This window comes from Suillus fuscotomentosus (assembly GCF_016647785.1).
Source record: "Suillus fuscotomentosus strain FC203 chromosome Unknown F5891scaffold_1, whole genome shotgun sequence".
Taxonomy (NCBI): Eukaryota; Fungi; Basidiomycota; class Agaricomycetes; order Boletales; family Suillaceae; genus Suillus; species Suillus fuscotomentosus.
This window is the reverse complement of record NW_024539513.1, coordinates 1,822,975-1,839,538: the sequence shown is the minus strand read 5'-3', so window position 1 is coordinate 1,839,538 and position 16,564 is coordinate 1,822,975. Positions and strand designations below refer to the sequence as shown.

At 48.8% G+C, this 16,564-nt stretch overlaps 7 protein-coding genes across 7 annotated transcripts; 3 read left to right on the top strand and 4 right to left on the bottom strand.

Annotated features, from left to right (window-relative positions):
• The first annotated feature begins 933 nt into the window (after positions 1–933).
• On the top strand, positions 934–2,198 carry F5891DRAFT_24154 (uncharacterized protein). The gene is made up of 4 exons (XM_041371040.1): positions 934–1,169; positions 1,223–1,773; positions 1,823–1,888; positions 1,940–2,198. The coding sequence occupies exons 1-4, from the start codon at positions 1,049–1,051 to the stop codon at positions 2,174–2,176; spliced, it is 975 nt and encodes a 324-aa protein (XP_041234272.1). The 5' UTR covers positions 934–1,048; the 3' UTR covers positions 2,177–2,198.
• Positions 2,199–2,220: 22 nt separating this feature from the next.
• On the bottom strand, positions 2,221–2,915 carry F5891DRAFT_1124377 (uncharacterized protein; the record flags this gene model as incomplete). The annotated part of the gene is made up of 3 exons (XM_041363882.1): positions 2,221–2,507; positions 2,595–2,716; positions 2,824–2,915. 3 exons carry the CDS (start codon positions 2,913–2,915, stop codon positions 2,221–2,223), a joined length of 501 nt encoding a protein of 166 aa, XP_041234271.1.
• A 93-nt stretch (positions 2,916–3,008) lies between these two features.
• Positions 3,009–4,721, top strand: F5891DRAFT_1134829 (YL1 nuclear protein-domain-containing protein; the record flags this gene model as incomplete). The annotated part of the gene is made up of 6 exons (XM_041364779.1): positions 3,009–3,125; positions 3,170–3,249; positions 3,301–3,413; positions 3,460–3,726; positions 3,779–4,421; positions 4,471–4,721. The coding sequence occupies exons 1-6, from the start codon at positions 3,067–3,069 to the stop codon at positions 4,719–4,721; spliced, it is 1,413 nt and encodes a 470-aa protein (XP_041234270.1). The 5' UTR covers positions 3,009–3,066.
• A 354-nt stretch (positions 4,722–5,075) lies between these two features.
• Positions 5,076–6,457, bottom strand: F5891DRAFT_24106 (p21-C-terminal region-binding protein-domain-containing protein). The gene is made up of 5 exons (XM_041371039.1): positions 6,364–6,457; positions 6,074–6,310; positions 5,810–6,019; positions 5,540–5,746; positions 5,076–5,487 (listed from the first exon to the last, which is right to left on the bottom strand). Exons 1-5 carry the CDS (start codon positions 6,418–6,420, stop codon positions 5,323–5,325), a joined length of 876 nt encoding a protein of 291 aa, XP_041234269.1. The 5' UTR covers positions 6,421–6,457; the 3' UTR covers positions 5,076–5,322.
• On the bottom strand, positions 6,445–10,308 carry F5891DRAFT_994488 (vacuolar protein sorting-associated protein 35). Its single transcript, XM_041378303.1, has 12 exons — positions 10,046–10,308; positions 9,871–9,967; positions 9,514–9,820; positions 9,172–9,463; positions 8,636–9,109; positions 8,441–8,586; positions 7,980–8,391; positions 7,811–7,930; positions 7,276–7,764; positions 7,073–7,222; positions 6,736–7,020; positions 6,445–6,685 (listed from the first exon to the last, which is right to left on the bottom strand). Exons 1-11 carry the CDS (start codon positions 10,151–10,153, stop codon positions 6,766–6,768), a joined length of 2,850 nt encoding a protein of 949 aa, XP_041234268.1. The 5' UTR covers positions 10,154–10,308; the 3' UTR covers positions 6,445–6,685; positions 6,736–6,765.
• Positions 10,309–10,314: 6 nt separating this feature from the next.
• F5891DRAFT_937968 (uncharacterized protein) lies at positions 10,315–11,724 on the bottom strand (the record flags this gene model as incomplete). The annotated part of the gene is made up of 3 exons (XM_041374141.1): positions 10,315–11,159; positions 11,247–11,444; positions 11,493–11,724. 3 exons carry the CDS (start codon positions 11,722–11,724, stop codon positions 10,315–10,317), a joined length of 1,275 nt encoding a protein of 424 aa, XP_041234267.1.
• Positions 11,725–12,933: 1,209 nt separating this feature from the next.
• F5891DRAFT_23881 (uncharacterized protein) lies at positions 12,934–15,894 on the top strand. Its single transcript, XM_041371033.1, has 5 exons — positions 12,934–13,090; positions 13,145–15,043; positions 15,091–15,291; positions 15,337–15,625; positions 15,675–15,894. Exons 2-5 carry the CDS (start codon positions 13,168–13,170, stop codon positions 15,691–15,693), a joined length of 2,385 nt encoding a protein of 794 aa, XP_041234266.1. The 5' UTR covers positions 12,934–13,090; positions 13,145–13,167; the 3' UTR covers positions 15,694–15,894.
• The last annotated feature ends 670 nt before the right edge of the window (positions 15,895–16,564 follow it).

Genomic DNA, 16,564 nt, shown 5'->3' with positions numbered 1-16,564 from the left:
AGATGTCGGAGAAGTGATAATAGTGACTTCAGAGTTGATTGCTCTGCCAGCGATTGCGGAGGAGAGTAATTGACGGGATTGAGGCTGACGTGTTGTGATGTGGGTTTGGAGTGTTGGAGATGCTGATCTTGCACCAGAGATACTGGTATTTGGTATATGAGTTGGGCGTGAGGATTGCGTAGCCGTGGGAGGTGGCTGCTCAGCAGCTTGTGAGGTATGTACATTCGAGGTTTCAGTCTCAAGAACCGACGGATCGGATGGCGGGGGTCCATCAAGTGCCCATCTTCGAGATTCGTATTTTGAACGAATGAATGACTCCATTTTACTATGGTAAATCGTGAGCTTATGTTTTGACTGAAGGGCCAAAATCACGTACTGCTCTGGGGGGACATGACCAGACTTTAGATGGGATTCCCAGTACAGGTTGGCACGACGATTCCCCCATTTCTGAATCGACTGCAAAGTAAACGACGTTGAGCAAGTCGTAAGACTGATATATGAGTGATATAGCATTACCTCCATCTGTTCCGGCGTCCAGATATCGAGATCGACGGACTTGACGCGGCTAATATGCGTTCCCATGCCACGATGGATGCCTGAACAGCGAATACACAGAAAGACACCTCTGGAAAGCATGGTCAGGTTAGAGCAGGAGCGGTAATGCGAAACGCACAAATTCCATGATGCCCAACGAGGATCTGGTTCGAGAGTAATTTAAGAAGCTTGGAGATGGACTATGGGGACAAGACTAACCGTTCCGCTTGCAGTCCTGCACAGACCTTATTGTCTGACTGCTTGACTAAATCTTTGAGGATTTTAGCATTTCGCTCAGTCGTAGCTTTATCTTGCCTGGACATGATGGTCGACGAGAAGTGGTTAGAAACAAGATGAATAGACTTTCGGAGGAGAATCAGCCTCATTCCTAAAACGTGTCAGGGCCCGCTTCCTATTATTACACACTACCAACGTTTTTGCCTACCACATCCATCGTCAAAAGGCAGACAGCATATTGTCTGCATTCAATAAGGCTAAACTAACGACCGTCACGATGTCAGCTACAGCTCGCGCAGAGGCTCGTCGCAAAGCTATTCTCGGCAGAGGAACTGACCGTCTGTCGAAATTGACGACGACTGCTCGCGGAGAAGATGCTCCCGCATATTTGAATGCTGGTGGGTGTTTTGATTTGGCGTACCACGGGCAATATCAATATTTTGTATCGTAGGTATTCCTCCCAGAGCTACAGCTGCTAGTTTTGTGGGTGAAGCGCCGAGCATGCCATCTCCGCCATATATGCCACCCCCGCGCTCTTTTGGAGATGCAGGCGTTAGTGGAGCAGGACCTGACCCATCCGTTTGGTCAGAAGAGCATCAAAGGCAATTTCTTCAAGCTCTCATGAGTGGCGCAGCCAATTCTCCGCAATTTCCTCAGCCTCAGATCTCAGCTGCGGCTTCCAATGGAACAACTACACCTCCTTCAGGTGACCCTTTCGTTAACATCATGAATTCGTTGCAACAAATGGACCCCTCTCGTGGTGGTGCTACCGGAAAAATACCTGCTCCTCCCGCACCTGCAAAGCCTCTCTCGACCATGCAGAAGTTCACGCCATTGCTGCACATCCTGTGCACATGGCTTATTCTTGCCTTTTTTGTTCTTGTCAAAGAACCTCAAATATTAGTCGAGCGCAGCGGTGGTTTTTCGGAAAGTGTATGGAAACGTTGGGCGGAGCTTGCCTGGAGAAGCTCTAGCATCGAGGGCTGGGGAGTGCAGTTTGTGGTCAGTGTTTCGCGCTTGACTTGACATCTCGTCGCTGATCGACGTATAGCCGTTCATGTGGGCTTTTATGACTGTGCAAGTTGTGCTTCACTCAATACGTATATCCACGGGCAATGTAAGTGTCTTCAGGTCGCGAATAAATGTTGTGCTGATTATATTTGTATAGAATCAAGTGCAGCCCCCGGTTTTGTTGGCGCTAGCTCTGCCTCACTTGCCCCCTCCATTCCCATCTATCATCACAAATGGCTTGCGCTATATCCGGATGGGAGGCGCCATCCTTGATGATCTGTCGGCGGATTGTATTTGGAATCGGGATGGTTGTGTTGATCGCTGGATGGTTCGCTGGATGATTGATTCATGTAAATTCCGTCAGTACGATGAGTTTAGGATTATTTTGGGGTAATACATGCATGCATCTAATAACTGAATTGAGAAAGTACCATGAAGCTAGGGTAATATGGCAGCAGCTCCGGTCTTTGGACGCTCAGGTGATGACAACATATTTTCCACCATGGCTTCCAGATTCTCTGGGTTACGCGTGCTCAATTTCGGTGTCCGTTTCTTGGCAGCAGCTAAGCGTTCCTTCTCCTCGCCTGGAAGAATAGGCAGACCAGCAGCTTGAGCAGCAGCCTTGTGCTCTTTCCATACATTACCACCAGCAAGATCCATTAGTTCCTTGGTAATGGATGTGGACCATTTATTTGAAATGTCGATGGTGGTCTTGGCTCCGTCCTCTGTACATTTGATAGAGACAGTGGTAAAGAGGGAACAAAGAAGTGTGTCAGAACGTGAAACAAGTTCAACAGAAGAAATCGAGTTACCGAACTCGACGACCATCTCAGGTGTCCAATTGTCTTGTAGAGATTTTGGAACTTTGTTGACCTCCACGTTGAGTTGTGGATTGGCATAGCGTATGCGTCCGAGCTCTTCCTTCACAAAATGCCTAGGTCTGTCTTAGATACGCGTGTATCAGAGTTGTCTATGAAGTATCTTACCGTGCTCCGAAATGATCGTTTTTTGCAGCCAACTTCAAGCTTATCCCCCGCAGACCAGGTCAAGGATAACCTTGGTTCCTCATTCAACTCCTTCAGTATGACAGACAGGCGAGAAGGCCCTGGAATAAACTTGGGTTTCCGAGGCATTCTGAATGAAGTTGAGAGTGAATTTTAGTAATTTGTAGCCGGCTATAGGTTGTTTGCTCCTGTTGAATTCTAATGCTTCAGCTTTCCTTTCTTGGTGGACCCATTTCCCTTGGTCGTTCATTACTCTAATCGCGGTGCTACATCATCCAATATGGCTGGAGAGGAGACTTTGGTATCGCGTCGGTCGAAGAGAAGTACTGCGGGGAACAGGTTTGTACGATAACTTTGTTGTTGCCCTGACTGAACATGATTAGGATGGAGGCAGCCCTCGCTGAGCTTGTTATCGAGGAAGTCAACGAAGCTGAAGAAGACATTGACTTCGTCAATGACAAAGGTGAAGACGATGCGCTTAATACTGATGAAATGTGTCTTATACTGCATTTAGATGAGGAGGATGTATTTGAATCGGATTTCGCAAGCACGGATGACGAGGCAGCTGCTGAAGATATTGATACCGGAGAAAAAACTGTCGAGGATGAGGAAAGGAGAGCGAGGAGGGTGTGTATTTATTACAGTTTGTCTACAAATATTCTCATTTATTTAGAGTGTGCGCGCAAGGGTGGAGAAAGCTACCGCCGCTGCTCATGCTCGCCACAGGGTCACCTTCAATCCCCAAGCGGAGATTTCAGAGAAGAGACCTAACAAGGAGGCTCAGAAGCTCAAAAGACGTGTATCTCTTGGTGTCGCGGTTAACGCAGAGACAGGAGAAGTTATTGAGGGTGGTACGAGGCAACGGCAGAGTCAAAGATCGCATACAATCATGAATACGTCGGCAACCGTCAACAGAATGAAGGATGCAGAAGAGAAGCGGGTAAGTCCTTATATAACTTCATACTCAATACGCTTCACTGTCCCTCCTGCAGGCCACTATTCCGAAGAAAGCAAGAGTAGTCACGAAAGCACCAACACAGGATGAACTTATCGCGCGGGCCCTCGACACGGAGGAGGGGAATATTATTGAGCACCGGGATTATCTAAAACTGGAGGAAGAGAAACGCGCTCGTGCTCGTGTAGTTCGAACCGCCCTTGAAGGTCCGGTGTTGCGATGGATCAGCCGGAAAGAACAAGTGAAAGTTGAAGTCACACCTTCGGTACCTGCCCCATATCCATCGCCGTACGGTTTTGTCTACAATCCACATCAAGGGACCTCCTTCTCCGGGACACAAAATCACCAGTCTCCCTTCCGTGCATACGTTCCAACGCCGCCAAGCCAGGCGCCGGAAGGTTCGCCTACTGCATCACAAAGCTTAGCTGCCACATCGCAACCGCAGTCATCAACACCATCTGTGAACACACCATCTCAACCTTCATATTATTATTACCCCGTGCAACCCCCACTAGCACAAGAAAGAGTTGTCGACGTTTGCAAGAACTACATCGTGCATGAGCTATCGCAAGATCCATCTGTAGCCAAACCACCATGGAAAGATACCATGTCAGCTATGTTTGGCGACGAGGTCAAATGGGACGAAGTCCGTGTGTTTACAGGGAAACAACGCCCATTAAGTGAGTTTTTTCTCGTTTGGTGTCCCGCATTACCCAATTCCCATCGTAGGTCGACCTGTTCGAGCTTGTCCGATCACTGGGACACCTGCGAAGTATTTAGACCCACGAACAAATGTGCCCTTTGCGAACGTTGCTGCATTCAAGACTCTGACTAGAATTTTGTCTCACGACTATGTCTGGAGCGAGGCATTAGGGTGCTATGTTACCCGCCATGAACAGCCTAACTATGATGTTGATGAGGGCACCACGACAAAACGCAGAAGAGTGGACGATCAAAATGGGCAAACTAATGAGGGTTAACTGTCCATATCGCTGCACTCGACACGACTCAAGCCCTTCGATGAGAACTCATCGTTGGCGACTCGTCTACGATCTCAACGGTCGCGTACCAGGGATTTATCTGCGGCACGCTCAGTTAGCTGCAGCAATATGGGATTCCGTACTTCCTTGATGAGGATTCGCAGGAATTGCTGGGAAAGTCGCTTGCTTTTAAGTATGGTTCCTGCCGTTCCGAGGCAGTGTTCTGGCACAAGTGGGTACTGCACATACATACATGTCACTGTAACCCTGTTATCCCTCATAAGAAATACATCGCCAGGACCATTTTGAAGCCTTAGTGGCTGTGGACGTGCGCATGATAAAGCTACCGTCTGACCTGCACAAAAATGAGTCTGAGTGTACCTCCCAAGCTCGCCTACGCACAAATAACAGGACCCTCGAGGTCTAGCATGTACGTATATTATGTTGTGCTTTTTTCAGGCAGATGAAAATAAGGTAGGTCATACATATGCTGTCGCTATTTTATTTCCAATACTTGTTTCTGTTTATACTTAGAGTATCTCTCGACCGAAACACAGATCAACATTCGCCCAATGAGGGGAGGATGGCGCATGCCGACAGTTTACACATTTCCAGGTGGCTGAAATACATCCCCGAGTACTCTTGCCAGCTCTGTGAGCTGTGCCGCTGGCACAAGCATCAACCGTCCAGCCGTGTCTAATCCAAATGACTCTGCATTACGTGGCTGGGCGTTTGAATACGGAAAAATCAGATGATGAGAGGCAATCTAGGACACCAGGTGAGACCAATCTCAAAGCACGTCAATAAAGGGGGTTCACCTTTCGAATTTCCTCATCCTCTGGATGGAATGGGTATACTCCATCCGGGCTTCTGTCGTTCGTTTCCTCATTCGAGTTTTGAGATTTCTGTCTTTTTGACGCTTTCCCTGGTTGTTGTCGGGCGATAGTCATTGCTTCCTCCTCTTCCGGAGTAAGTTTGTATACACGTGATACGAAAATCAGGTGTGTGAAATTGAAGGGTTCGTTCTGAGAGGAATGACGACAAGGCCTATAGTTCATATAAAAACTTCATAAGAATCAACGACTCACCTCTTCGACTGCATCCCTGAGCTCATCTACGAGCATACGGTACATGGGAGGTATCACCGGAACAGGCATATTGATCAACCTTTCGCATAGAACGAGACCTACTTGACACTGTGGATCACGCAGTACCGTCGATAGTGATTCGTGGAAGGCATTATCTCCCTTCGATTTTGCCAGAATGTACTCTACGAGCGACTTTATAGACACGTTGTCCTGACAGCAATCCTTGCTTGAAAAAATACCAGACAAAAAACAAACGATACTCACGTTGTGCACACCGATATTTAAAATGCTCAAGAATGCATATGGGCTGCTTTCCTCTCCATCAGTCTTGATCGTGGTCCCTATGTCAGGCTGTGAAAGCACCAGGTCCGCAAGAGCGTGCGTGCTGAGACCCTCAGCGTCTACACCAAAGAGCTGATCGAGAAGACGCTTGATGGCATGGTAGTCGATCGTTACATTGAAGCCAAAAAAATCGAAATCTACATCGATGAACGTCGGAGTCTACTGAGAGCTGGTCACTATAAATTATTACAGGAAGCCTCATGGAATCATACGTCTTCCGAGTCGCTGTCGGAATCTTCGTGGTTAACTTGATTTTTGCGTTTTGACATTTGAATATGGTGTGGACCAATAATTCACGAAACAAAGTTTATTGTGTTACGTAAGTTCCTTTGAGTTATCGTTCAAATCATATATGAGCAATTGAGTGTCCCACCATAGTGGAAAAATATATATATATACAAAACCACGGTGTCAACAGTACCAGAAGCCGTCGTCATAAGTACACACTAACTAAAAACGACAACAACAGCAAGTTAAGAACACTGTAAGCATACTCGCGAGTCGCGAATGATCCAACCAAAGTCAACGTTCAGCCTGGCATTAAGATAAGTGAGTGCCGCGTCTGTCGATATGTACAAACGAACCACAATCAGTGATTAGTGAACACACAGCCGCTACCGCGTGATGCCCATCTTTAAGAACGCCCCCACTACCTCGACCTCATCCCATTGTCCTGGGTTCTCCGCCGTTTTCTTTGCGTGGATGTATGTAAGGGTATTGCGGAAGTGTCGAGTAATCACGTCGGGCGTCGCAACGCCTTCTATTCTTTGCGAGGGGTGGAGATATGAGGAGGATGACGATGGAGATGTGATCGTATCGATGGAGGAGGCGATGAGTTCAACAAGTGAGACTATAAATTTAGGTGCGATCTAATTCAAGCGTGAATATGTTATTGTTGCTGTTGAAACGGCGAGCACTCACTGCAGGCGCACCCCGGTCGAAATAATATAAATATTGATCGAGCGTATCGCAGTAAAGCTGGACGGTGACTATCTCCTCCGTGGCAGAATTCGCTATGCGTAGTGATTTCTGAAGGCATTCCAGTACACGCTTACTGTCCTTATGCGGGTACTAGACACTGTCTATCAGCCATCGCATCTCAGTAAGGATCGAAGGCTACGAACCGCTTTAACACCTTCACCATCCTCTCTAGGGGGAAAAGCAACCTTCTCAGACTCCTTCACAACAGGCCCATCAGCCTCGCTCTCTTCTAATACAGGCTCTTGCCACCACAGATGGCTAGCGGCATGTACCGCCGTCGCCTGATGCTGTTTTTTCAACAACCTTGCACCGTGCAAAGCAGCCTTCGTTATCAATGTGTCGTACCCATCGATATTAAACACTCTCGCGCCTTGAAGAGTGCCAATGATAAGGGTGATAGCAGCAAGCTGCGCTCTGCTTTCCGAAATGCTGTCTTCGTATACCGAGAAAGCTTGCACGTAGAAATCGTAGGCAAGGTCTTCGAATCCAGAGCCGCATTCCGATGCGATCTGTGCTGCGAGGAGGAATAATCTGAGTGCGAATGCTGGGGCATCGACCTGGGTGGCAAGAATGGAGGTACATTGTCGAACGAATTTGAGTATCGTGTTGACCTTGTCTTGCCAACCCTCCTCCTGCGAATGGTAAGGAGCAGAACACAATAACAACAAGACGACATACCAGATGTTCACAGTTCTTATACCGCCTACATAACTTGATGCTGGAAGTGATGAGTGCGGGAAAGGTATAGCGCATCCGTTCGCCACCAGCTTCAAGATGTTTTCGAGCCATTTGTAACAGCTGCACAGCACGTCAGTTCAGGAGATACCCCCGCAAAGAATATTCGCACATCGAATTGGATATCCAACGAATCTGCGCGGAACAAATGCACCATCCGTGCAACCCAACCCTGTTCCTCTGCTAGATCCTCCCTCTCCGTGTGATAAGGTCCCTGTCTTCTGACCTCCTTGGCACCAGCGATGTTCTGCGGTGTAGCAGAGTCGGTCTGGTCCTTGATAAGAACATGACAAAGTTCCAAGACCCCATCAACATCTTCCGGCGCCTCGATGATCGTTTCGTTCTTGAGCACGCTCGAAATTACAGAGTGAGCGATTGACCGTCTTGTCGAGAAAAGTTGCTGGGAGAGTAGGGGGACGTATTGGGGAATTGCGAGGAGTGTGAGGACAGATTGATAGGAATTTATAGGTGCTACAAGGAGGGCAGCGAGGTTTGCAGCTGTTTGCGGTGCGTGGAGGTCAGGGCTGGAGAGCTTGATTAGTGTGAGTTGTCATAGAGACGCGCGTAACATGCCTTTCTGAGAACTCCTTGATTTTGTCACGCGCAAAGCCAAGGATCTGGTCCACGTATTCTAGCCTGTCCGGATAACAGCTTAGCGATAGGTTTGTGAGGGACACAAGTAGCGCGGTGATATCCTGTATCGACAAGTCTGGCCGTGCCTTACGGACCGAGTGAGAATCGCGTGTAGTTGTATAGATTGAAACTCACTTTGATAAGCTCTACTACTTGCTTCCAAAACACCTCGAACAACCGGACGTTCTCGGGAACACCCCTGAATTTCCGGACGGGCGATCCATCATGCCCCTGCTTCTCCTCCACCGAAACGCCATTCGTAGCCGTAGCCGCCCCTGCACCAACCTCCAACTCAGCCATGCTTTTCTCCGTATCAGCAACAGCACTGTCCCAAGCATCCTCCGCCGAGGGCGGTGCACCAGCCGCAGCACCATTCTCCCTTACCCGAGCCTTCTGAACTTTCACCTTATCCGCAAGTCTCCGGGCAGCAGCTTCTTCCTGGCGTTTCGTCTCCTCGGGGTCTTCGCTCTCAGCCTCGCGAGCAGCATACGCAGCCAGCCGGTCGATAAGCGCAATAACAATCAGCTTGATGTTCACCTTTGGATGAAGTTGGGCTGTTGCTGATAGGAATGGGCCAAGGGTATGTAAATGGAATTCGTCCGTGAATACCTATTGATGGGAAGTCAGTAAGGTCTTCCTCAATGCCCCGCAATCAACCCCATCACTCGTACCTGAATCACAACCTCCATCAGATACTCCTGCGCAATCACATCTTTACAATTAACGACTTGTTCCAAGATAGCGGGGAGGATGCTGTGCTGGTACATTTCGAGGTCTACGCCGTCGAGTTGTGAGAGTCGGACGAGGTTGGTACCGACCAGGATACGGAGGTCGCGGCGCTCCATCTCACGTTTTTCGCGGTCGCGGGAGTGGCCTTGGTGTTGGAGACGTACCCAGAGTTTGTTCATCTCGATGAAGTTGGTTAGGACGAAGGAGATGGAGTCTTGGAGGTTTCCTGTAGGTCTGAGGGACGTTAGTGTTTGTTTTGGTGTTGGGGCGGTATGAGGACGTACCCTGGATCGACGCCGATAGGGAGGTGGTCCCGAGTCTGTCCGCTTAGGTAGTGCCTTAAGAAGAGGCCTCGTATGGGGTGTAACACGCCACGAGACATTTCCATCATGTCCTTCATGATCTCCTTTACAGGTGCGTCCGAGATAGACATATACACAGCGCCGACTGTGATCATGAGATATAACCTCGGTACGATGTTCCCAGCATATTGAACAAGTTCGTAGAGGTCTGCGAGGTGGTGTCGTGATTGAGTGTGTGCATCGTAGAGATAGTTGGAGAGGTGTCTTAGGGCGTCAAATACTGCCATGTCTGCGCGAAAATTCATGATTAGGGAAGGGAGAAGAGGAGGAAAGGCGTACAGAGTTCGTAATATTGCTTTGGGGATAAGGATGACGTCCGGAGTTCTGCTAGCATCAAGCTAGCGCTTTTCAGCGCGTCCATTATATCGTCGTTATCCTGAACCAATGTAATGTTAGTGAATTATGACGTGCAAGCATTGAAGTGAAATTATGTATATGCTGCGCAGAAACTCACCAAATGTCGCTTCATCTGACCGACTTGTATTTTGACGGTGCTGAGGGACTCGCTGAGGAGCTTGCCTTCCTCTATTACTGGGATTACTGTGGTCGTCGTCGTCGCCATTGCTCCGTTTGACGAGATATGTTAGACTGACTGCCAGCGACAACGGTTCCGACCTGTGTACCCGACGAGTGGATGTCCACTTCTGAAGATGACATAAGCCATGACGAGTCCTTGATCGCGCGAGCAATATTAATATACTTATATTCCTCCTCGTGGCTCATTCATACAGAACGTGGTGAATCAATCTTATATAAAACAGCCTCGATCAACGCATCCAGATCCGTATCACCTGCCCCATTCTCCTCCTTCCAAATTCTCTCTGCAATCGCAGCTTCACCCATCCACGCCGGCATCTCCTCCCCTTTATACTTTTTCCAATACGCCATGAAAAGCTTCATTTCAGGCCTCCACTTTCTCCCCTTCCTGTGCGCGCTCAAACTGACCAACATCGCGGCGTACGAAAGACGATACAACACTTTAAGCTCCTCATCACTCGCACCAAGACGCGCGAGTTGGTTATTCAGTGCGTGGTCCTGATGTTCCATGTGTAAGCTAAGCCAGTCTTCGATGAGACTATGGCTTGAATCGGCCAGCAGGAGCGCAAGTTCTGTCGCTGCATCTACAAATACAGACCCTAGGCCTCCATAGGCTGCGTTCATCTCCTCTCGGTAGTACGTGCGCAGGACTTTGCTCGGACGTGGCCATTGGACGCATTTTTCTTCAAATTTGCCAGGGTTGAGATCGAGGATGAAGCTGTACGGCTCGAGGCCTTTGTTGCGCCCTAGGATACCGTGCGCGAGGCAGACGGGTTGGCCGTCATGCCCTGAGGATGTGAGGGGGGAAGATCGGAGGAGGCGTTGGGGGACTGCAAGGATGCCGCGGCTGACACGGGGAGAGAACCCAATGTGGGTGCCCCAAAGGAGGGAAGCAGATTTATTGGAGTGGATGGGGGCATAGAGACCTGTCTTGTCGTCTGGAACAAGGGGTATCCCTGATTTGTCGTCTGGCTGCTTTTCGGATTGTCCTGTTACGGTATCCATGAGACGCTTCCTGGCCTTGAGGATGTCTGTGGGGTCATCGGCGATGAGATTTGATCGGAAAATTGGAAGACGGATGTCGACGGGGTGTCATTTCATTACTGGGACCTCTTTACTAAGGATTGGCCATGGATCGTTGCCTTTAATGAAGGGGACTAGAGTCACGTCAATTCCTGTGCGGCTCGGGCCAGTCCATGCTGCCCATCGATTAGAGCAATAGTGTCGATTACGCCATGCAGGCCATGCATAGCGGAATACGGCGAGAGATGATGCGCTGGCTAGCAATATGATTCCGAGTGAATCGTTGTTATTGCCTACAGGAACATTGAATATATGAGATGACAGTTATGACAGGCGCTTACCGGCAAGGAAAGATAAGACCATACAGCCAAAGGAAGCGACGAGAGCGATGGCTATGGCTGACCACCAGAGATGTTCCCTTCTGCCCAAACTGAATCTGATTGTCCATAAACCTTCTGTCTCGCAAATTTCGACGAGAGTTGTAATAGCGCCTTGAAGTAGAGATACAGCTACAGCAATGACCGTTGCAGCCCAGAAGATCTGCGTGCGTTGTGCATCCGTGAGTTTGCTCATAAGGAACGCACCACTGGTGTTAGTGGAAGAGGAGGTAGTGGGGGTGGGGATGAAAGAGGAGGTTGGTGATTCGGAAGCCAGGATTTGACCATGTGGATATGGTACAGCAGCTGCGTACGTAATTAATATTGCAACATTGATAAGAGCAAGGCTGGTTATCATTGTGGGGGCCGGGTGAGTTGAAGGATGACTTGTATGTCTGCAGCAAGAGTTTTATAGTTGTCTGGTGTAGTCTGAGTCAGGGATACAAAAGCTCTGTGCAGGCCAGAATGTTGAATTGAATATGAAGGCTTGGGATGGTGTAAATAACGAGAGCGCCGCCTCCTTTGCCATACATGCCCAGGTCATCACGTTGCCGCCGTTATCGTTGTATAATCTCAAGTATTAGACAGACAGACGAAACGTTGAACACTACCAGTTTGGATGATTAGAGGACTTGCTGGGCATCAACGTGATGGCGTGAGGGAAAGATGCCTGATAATAATGCAATAAGGGATGAATCACTACGGACAGTAGATTTTAGCTCCACCGTAATAGACGTAAGACGTATTCTGGACTCACTTGGCCCAGAATGCATCAGCGCCGCCTCCTTTGCCACACGCGCACAGGTCATCCCGTTACGTTGTCACTGTTGTCTTTGGATGAATCACTACGGAAGCCAGATTTTGGGTCCAGCATAATCTGGTGCAGACGTAAGATGTATTCCTTCGTGGACAAAATTCGAGCGTCAGGGAGCGGATGCCAAAGGTTAAAAAGTAAATTGTTCCACCGAATGCAACTGATTTACGTCTTCATTAACGGTATCACCAGGTCGCGCATGTCTCAGTGGCCTTGATGGGCTCTTTTGACCTTGCTGACTAACGTAGCTGTGTGGGTCAAGGGAAAGGTGCTGTGAAACTTGCGGCTGCGTAGTAGTACGTACCTACTCTTTTTATCGAAACTGCGGCTGCGAGTTGAAATGATGGCAGGTGTCAAGTATACTTTGCATAATATACGTCGACAAGGTTACATGGGCAGAACTGATCACTCACGCTGGCAGATACGAGCAAGCGCTGCCAGTGGGTGGGAGCGGGGTAGCAACAGAGAACCAATTTTGAATTTCTGTACGAAATTGACCTATTAGTGTCGGTCAACGTGTGAGGAGCATAAACATATAGGCAGGGTCTATAAGGAGATGACGAAGGCGGCGATGGGTAGCACGTGGGTAAACTGAAATTACACCGGTAGACCTACTCCCTCAGTGAATTGTTTTGTTTTATTTGGTTTTTGTCCAGTTGTTGGTCGTCGCGGTATTCGTTGTCCGTCGTGTCGAACTCATCCTTAAGGAAGGGGGGGGAGTACTGTTTTTTTTTCTTCCTTAATCTTTGTGAGTTTGGTTTTTTATCTTAATCTTTTACAACTTAACCATCATCATCAAAAGAAATCTGTCCTTGCAGTTTGCCCATGGCCGTTCTCGCACCACAAGATTGGCACCCACCTCGCGATCATACAACAATGGATTCACGTCCTCAACCAAACGAGCAACAGTCTAACATACCCATCCAACCTTATCCATACCCAGTTCAACAGCCTCATGGCAATTGGACTCCAAGTCCAAATGCTCAACCCTTTTACCCTTCTTACTACCAACAACAACAACAGCAACAACAACAACAACAGCAACAGCAACAGCAACAACAACCTCATCAAAATCCTTATTTCGATCCTCAGGCAAATGCTCAACTTGCTCAGTGGGCATATCAGCAGATGATGTATTCTCAACAACAACAACATCCTCGTCCTGATTACTTTAACCCAACCCAATTATTCTCCCCTTTTCCAAGTGGAACCCCCCCTCCTCATGCTCATCATCCAAGTTACCCCCCTCCTCAAGTACAACGTTCAGTATCATCAGATGCTGCTCAATATAATGGCTTTCATCCATATCGCCGTCCAAATAATACCCGTCCTCAAGAACATCAGGAATGGCGTGCCCAACCTCCTTATGCACGCGGTGAAGCTTCCGCTTCTACAACTTCTGTTAATTCCTCTTCCTCTCATGGCGGAGCATCACGCCAACGGACAACAAGCCAGGGTCAAGTTCCATCTCGTCCAAGGATCCCAACAACAACAGCAACAGAAAATCCACGTCAACGCACAGGAAGCAATTCCTCATCCACTAATAACCGTCCACACAACCGCACCCCATCTACCTCCTCTACAAACTCATCATCAACTCCACGCCCTTCCCTATCTAATCCTCCATCTAGGTCTTCCACCTCAACAGCTACAACTCCCCAATCCGCTTCTTCTTCCCATGCTCGTCCAGTCCGGCCCTCCCCGCTAAGTCAAGGCACATACACTGCTGCGGAAAAGCGTATGTCACGTGATGACTCCGATCTCGCAGCTATCCTCGAAGGTACTTCCATCGGTGCAAAAACAGGTGGCATCAAAGGCAGACTCCGTCGTGCACTCAGTCTCAATGCCGCTCAAGCCTTGCAAGAAGAGGAGGAACAACCCTCTGCCGGTGCAAGCACAACAAAAACCACTCCAACAACTCTCCCTGACCCTGACGCCGCCAGCACCGCCACAGTTCAGACCAAGAAAAAAGGTCGTGCAGCATCCTTGTTCAACTCCCGCCTCAACGCGAGCACAGACAACATCTCTCTTTCATCTACGATGTCCTCTGCTTCCGTCGTTATCCGCAAGATCGGCTCAATCGGAAAGCTCGCGAGGCGGAACAGCCTCGCAGGAATAACTTCCCTCTTCAAAGACAAGAACAAGTCCTCAGAAGGCACTGACGATAACGGCAAGAAGAAAAAGAAAAAAGAAAAGGACGCAAAAGGCGATCTCGTAGCTCCTGCTCTTTCCCACGCTGTTGCTGAGCTCGATCGTGGCGATTGGAGCAGTCCAGAGATGAGTGGATTGAGTCCTGCTGCTAAACTTGCCCGCCAGCACACACTCAAGAGTAATGCCGAAGCTGCTGCAGCAGCAAAGGTACGCGTCGAGCCCGTTCAGCCTCAGCCGAATGGGATCCATGTTCCTGCTGCGTGGGAGAAGAATACTGCTACAAGGACCGGCGAATCGAGTGCCAGGGTCAATGAGGATGGGACGAGGGTCTTGGTCGAGGAGGATGATGAGAGTGATGATGGACATGCCTATCCTGCTGCACGGAACTTTATATCGGAAGGCTGGGATGACGATGAAGTCTGGGACGAGGATGGAGAGGAGGACCTTACCATTCGTGTAGCGGGTGAAGACGAGGAGGTCGTTGCTTGGGCGACCAATATTAGGCGTAGCATCGAGCGTCAAAGAACGCCTGCAAAGGGCATCCTCAAAGGTGCGTATCGGGCAGATTGGACATTATTTACCCTGATCTTGTTCTAGGTGCTGATAATTACTCGCAAGAGGTGTATAATGGCGAGACCGTGGTGAACCCTGCTATTCGCGTACGCTCGAATTCATATAATTCGCATCCGGCGCAATCATCCGAGCTGGGTCCACTCGCTCGCATACCCTCTCCCGATCCAGACCATATCGATGGCCTGCATCGACACGCCTCGCATTCAAGCAACGCACCCGCAGGAGGTACGCCTCTCCCCACTAAATCATACCTATTTAACAATCCAGTAGAGAAAGAAAGGAGCATGTTCACCCTCTCCAACTCATCCGCCCCAGCCCTATCAACGATCCCTACGACCCCACCAACGCTGACCCACCGCTCAGCGACGACGCCTGCCAAAAGGCTCGTGTTTGCAAATAATCTGTCAGTTTATGATACGTTTTCGTCGGCCGTTTATGATCGTCGCAGCGAGCCTGCGACGTGGAGTCGATTGACGCCTGCGTTGGCGCAGCGCATTAAAGAGGAGCTCAATTCGTACAAGATGGAGGAGATGGAAGTGCATGCTTGTAGTCGGATGCAGTACGTTCTTCATCGTTTTGAGTGATTGTGTACTAATCAATCACTGCAGTACCCAATTTTTTATCTGAGCGGTTTGTTGCTGGTACCGGTGCTTGCTCGGTTCGATTTTTGGCTCGCTTTTATCTTTTATCTTCTCTTTTTCTTACTTTCCGATGCCTCGCCTACGTTTCTTTTCCTTGCACAACCACTTCTATCCCCCTGATCTAAAAACTCGGCATGAAGAGCATTCGCATTTTTACAAGCGGCTGCGCTGCACAGTACAGTACCTCATTAAAGCTGTCGGATCACACCGTGACATCCCTCATCACCCCCACGTGTTACAACCCATTTCTCCACGTCCCCATTTCACTTCAATTCACTTGTCTCTCTCTCATATACCCTCACGTGTAATACTATACGCGCGCGCGGGCGTTGCCAACCATCACACCACCACAACCAAACCCACTCTTTTGCAAATAGCTCTAGCTCTGCTACGTACGTACATTTGATATTTCTCTTTTTTGGACGCTTTTCTGCGTTGAGTTGGGAGTTGATTTGAGAGCGATGTGACTTTCTTTCATTTCTTTTTTTTTCATATATATACATGTCGCCATGCCATCGCTCCAATTGCAAGATAAGTAAAGAAGGTTTAAGTACATATGCTGACTTTCATGTTTAACATACATAGATACATACATACCGCATTGCAGGATCATTCGATTTCCAATGAATATGTTTATCATGCTTCACTTTTGAGAGGGACGCGATAATAGGCATATCTAGCTTTGTATAGTAAAATGTGCTTAATCTACATGGAGTGCTTGACAGAAAAGAAACGTGCTAGATAATAACGCCATCGCATGGGACGGACACCAGACATGGAACAATGGTCTTACTCCCAGGACGGTGACGTGCTGTACGAGTGACTGCGGCCGTTCTGTGCCGGACTTGAAGGTGACC

What these genes read in the sequence shown, in the direction of transcription:
- F5891DRAFT_24154 (XM_041371040.1), top strand. Translation starts at nt 1,049, where the DNA reads ATGTCAGCTACAGCTCGCGCAGAGGCTCGTCGCAAAGCTATTCTCGGC. An exon ending in TCCCGCATATTTGAATGCTG is followed by an intron (nt 1,170 to 1,222) that starts GTGGGTGTTTTG and finishes TTTGTATCGTAG; the next exon opens with GTATTCCTCCCAGAGCTACA. An exon ending in TACGTATATCCACGGGCAAT is followed by an intron (nt 1,889 to 1,939) that starts GTAAGTGTCTTC and finishes ATATTTGTATAG; the next exon opens with AATCAAGTGCAGCCCCCGGT.
- F5891DRAFT_24106 (XM_041371039.1), bottom strand. Translation starts at nt 6,420, where the DNA reads ATGTCAAAACGCAAAAATCAAGTTAACCACGAAGATTCCGACAGCGAC. An exon ending in CCGACAGCGACTCGGAAGAC is followed by an intron (nt 6,311 to 6,363) that starts GTATGATTCCAT and finishes AGCTCTCAGTAG; the next exon opens with ACTCCGACGTTCATCGATGT. An exon ending in TAAATATCGGTGTGCACAAC is followed by an intron (nt 6,020 to 6,073) that starts GTGAGTATCGTT and finishes GATTGCTGTCAG; the next exon opens with GACAACGTGTCTATAAAGTC.
- F5891DRAFT_994488 (XM_041378303.1), bottom strand. Translation starts at nt 10,153, where the DNA reads ATGGCGACGACGACGACCACAGTAATCCCAGTAATAGAGGAAGGCAAG. An exon ending in AAAGCAATATTACGAACTCT is followed by an intron (nt 9,821 to 9,870) that starts GTACGCCTTTCC and finishes ATTTTCGCGCAG; the next exon opens with ACATGGCAGTATTTGACGCC. An exon ending in ATCAAGGAGTTCTCAGAAAG is followed by an intron (nt 8,392 to 8,440) that starts GCATGTTACGCG and finishes CAAGCTCTCCAG; the next exon opens with CCCTGACCTCCACGCACCGC.
- F5891DRAFT_23881 (XM_041371033.1), top strand. Translation starts at nt 13,168, where the DNA reads ATGGCCGTTCTCGCACCACAAGATTGGCACCCACCTCGCGATCATACA. An exon ending in TGCAAAGGGCATCCTCAAAG is followed by an intron (nt 15,044 to 15,090) that starts GTGCGTATCGGG and finishes ATCTTGTTCTAG; the next exon opens with GTGCTGATAATTACTCGCAA. An exon ending in AAGCAACGCACCCGCAGGAG is followed by an intron (nt 15,292 to 15,336) that starts GTACGCCTCTCC and finishes ACAATCCAGTAG; the next exon opens with AGAAAGAAAGGAGCATGTTC.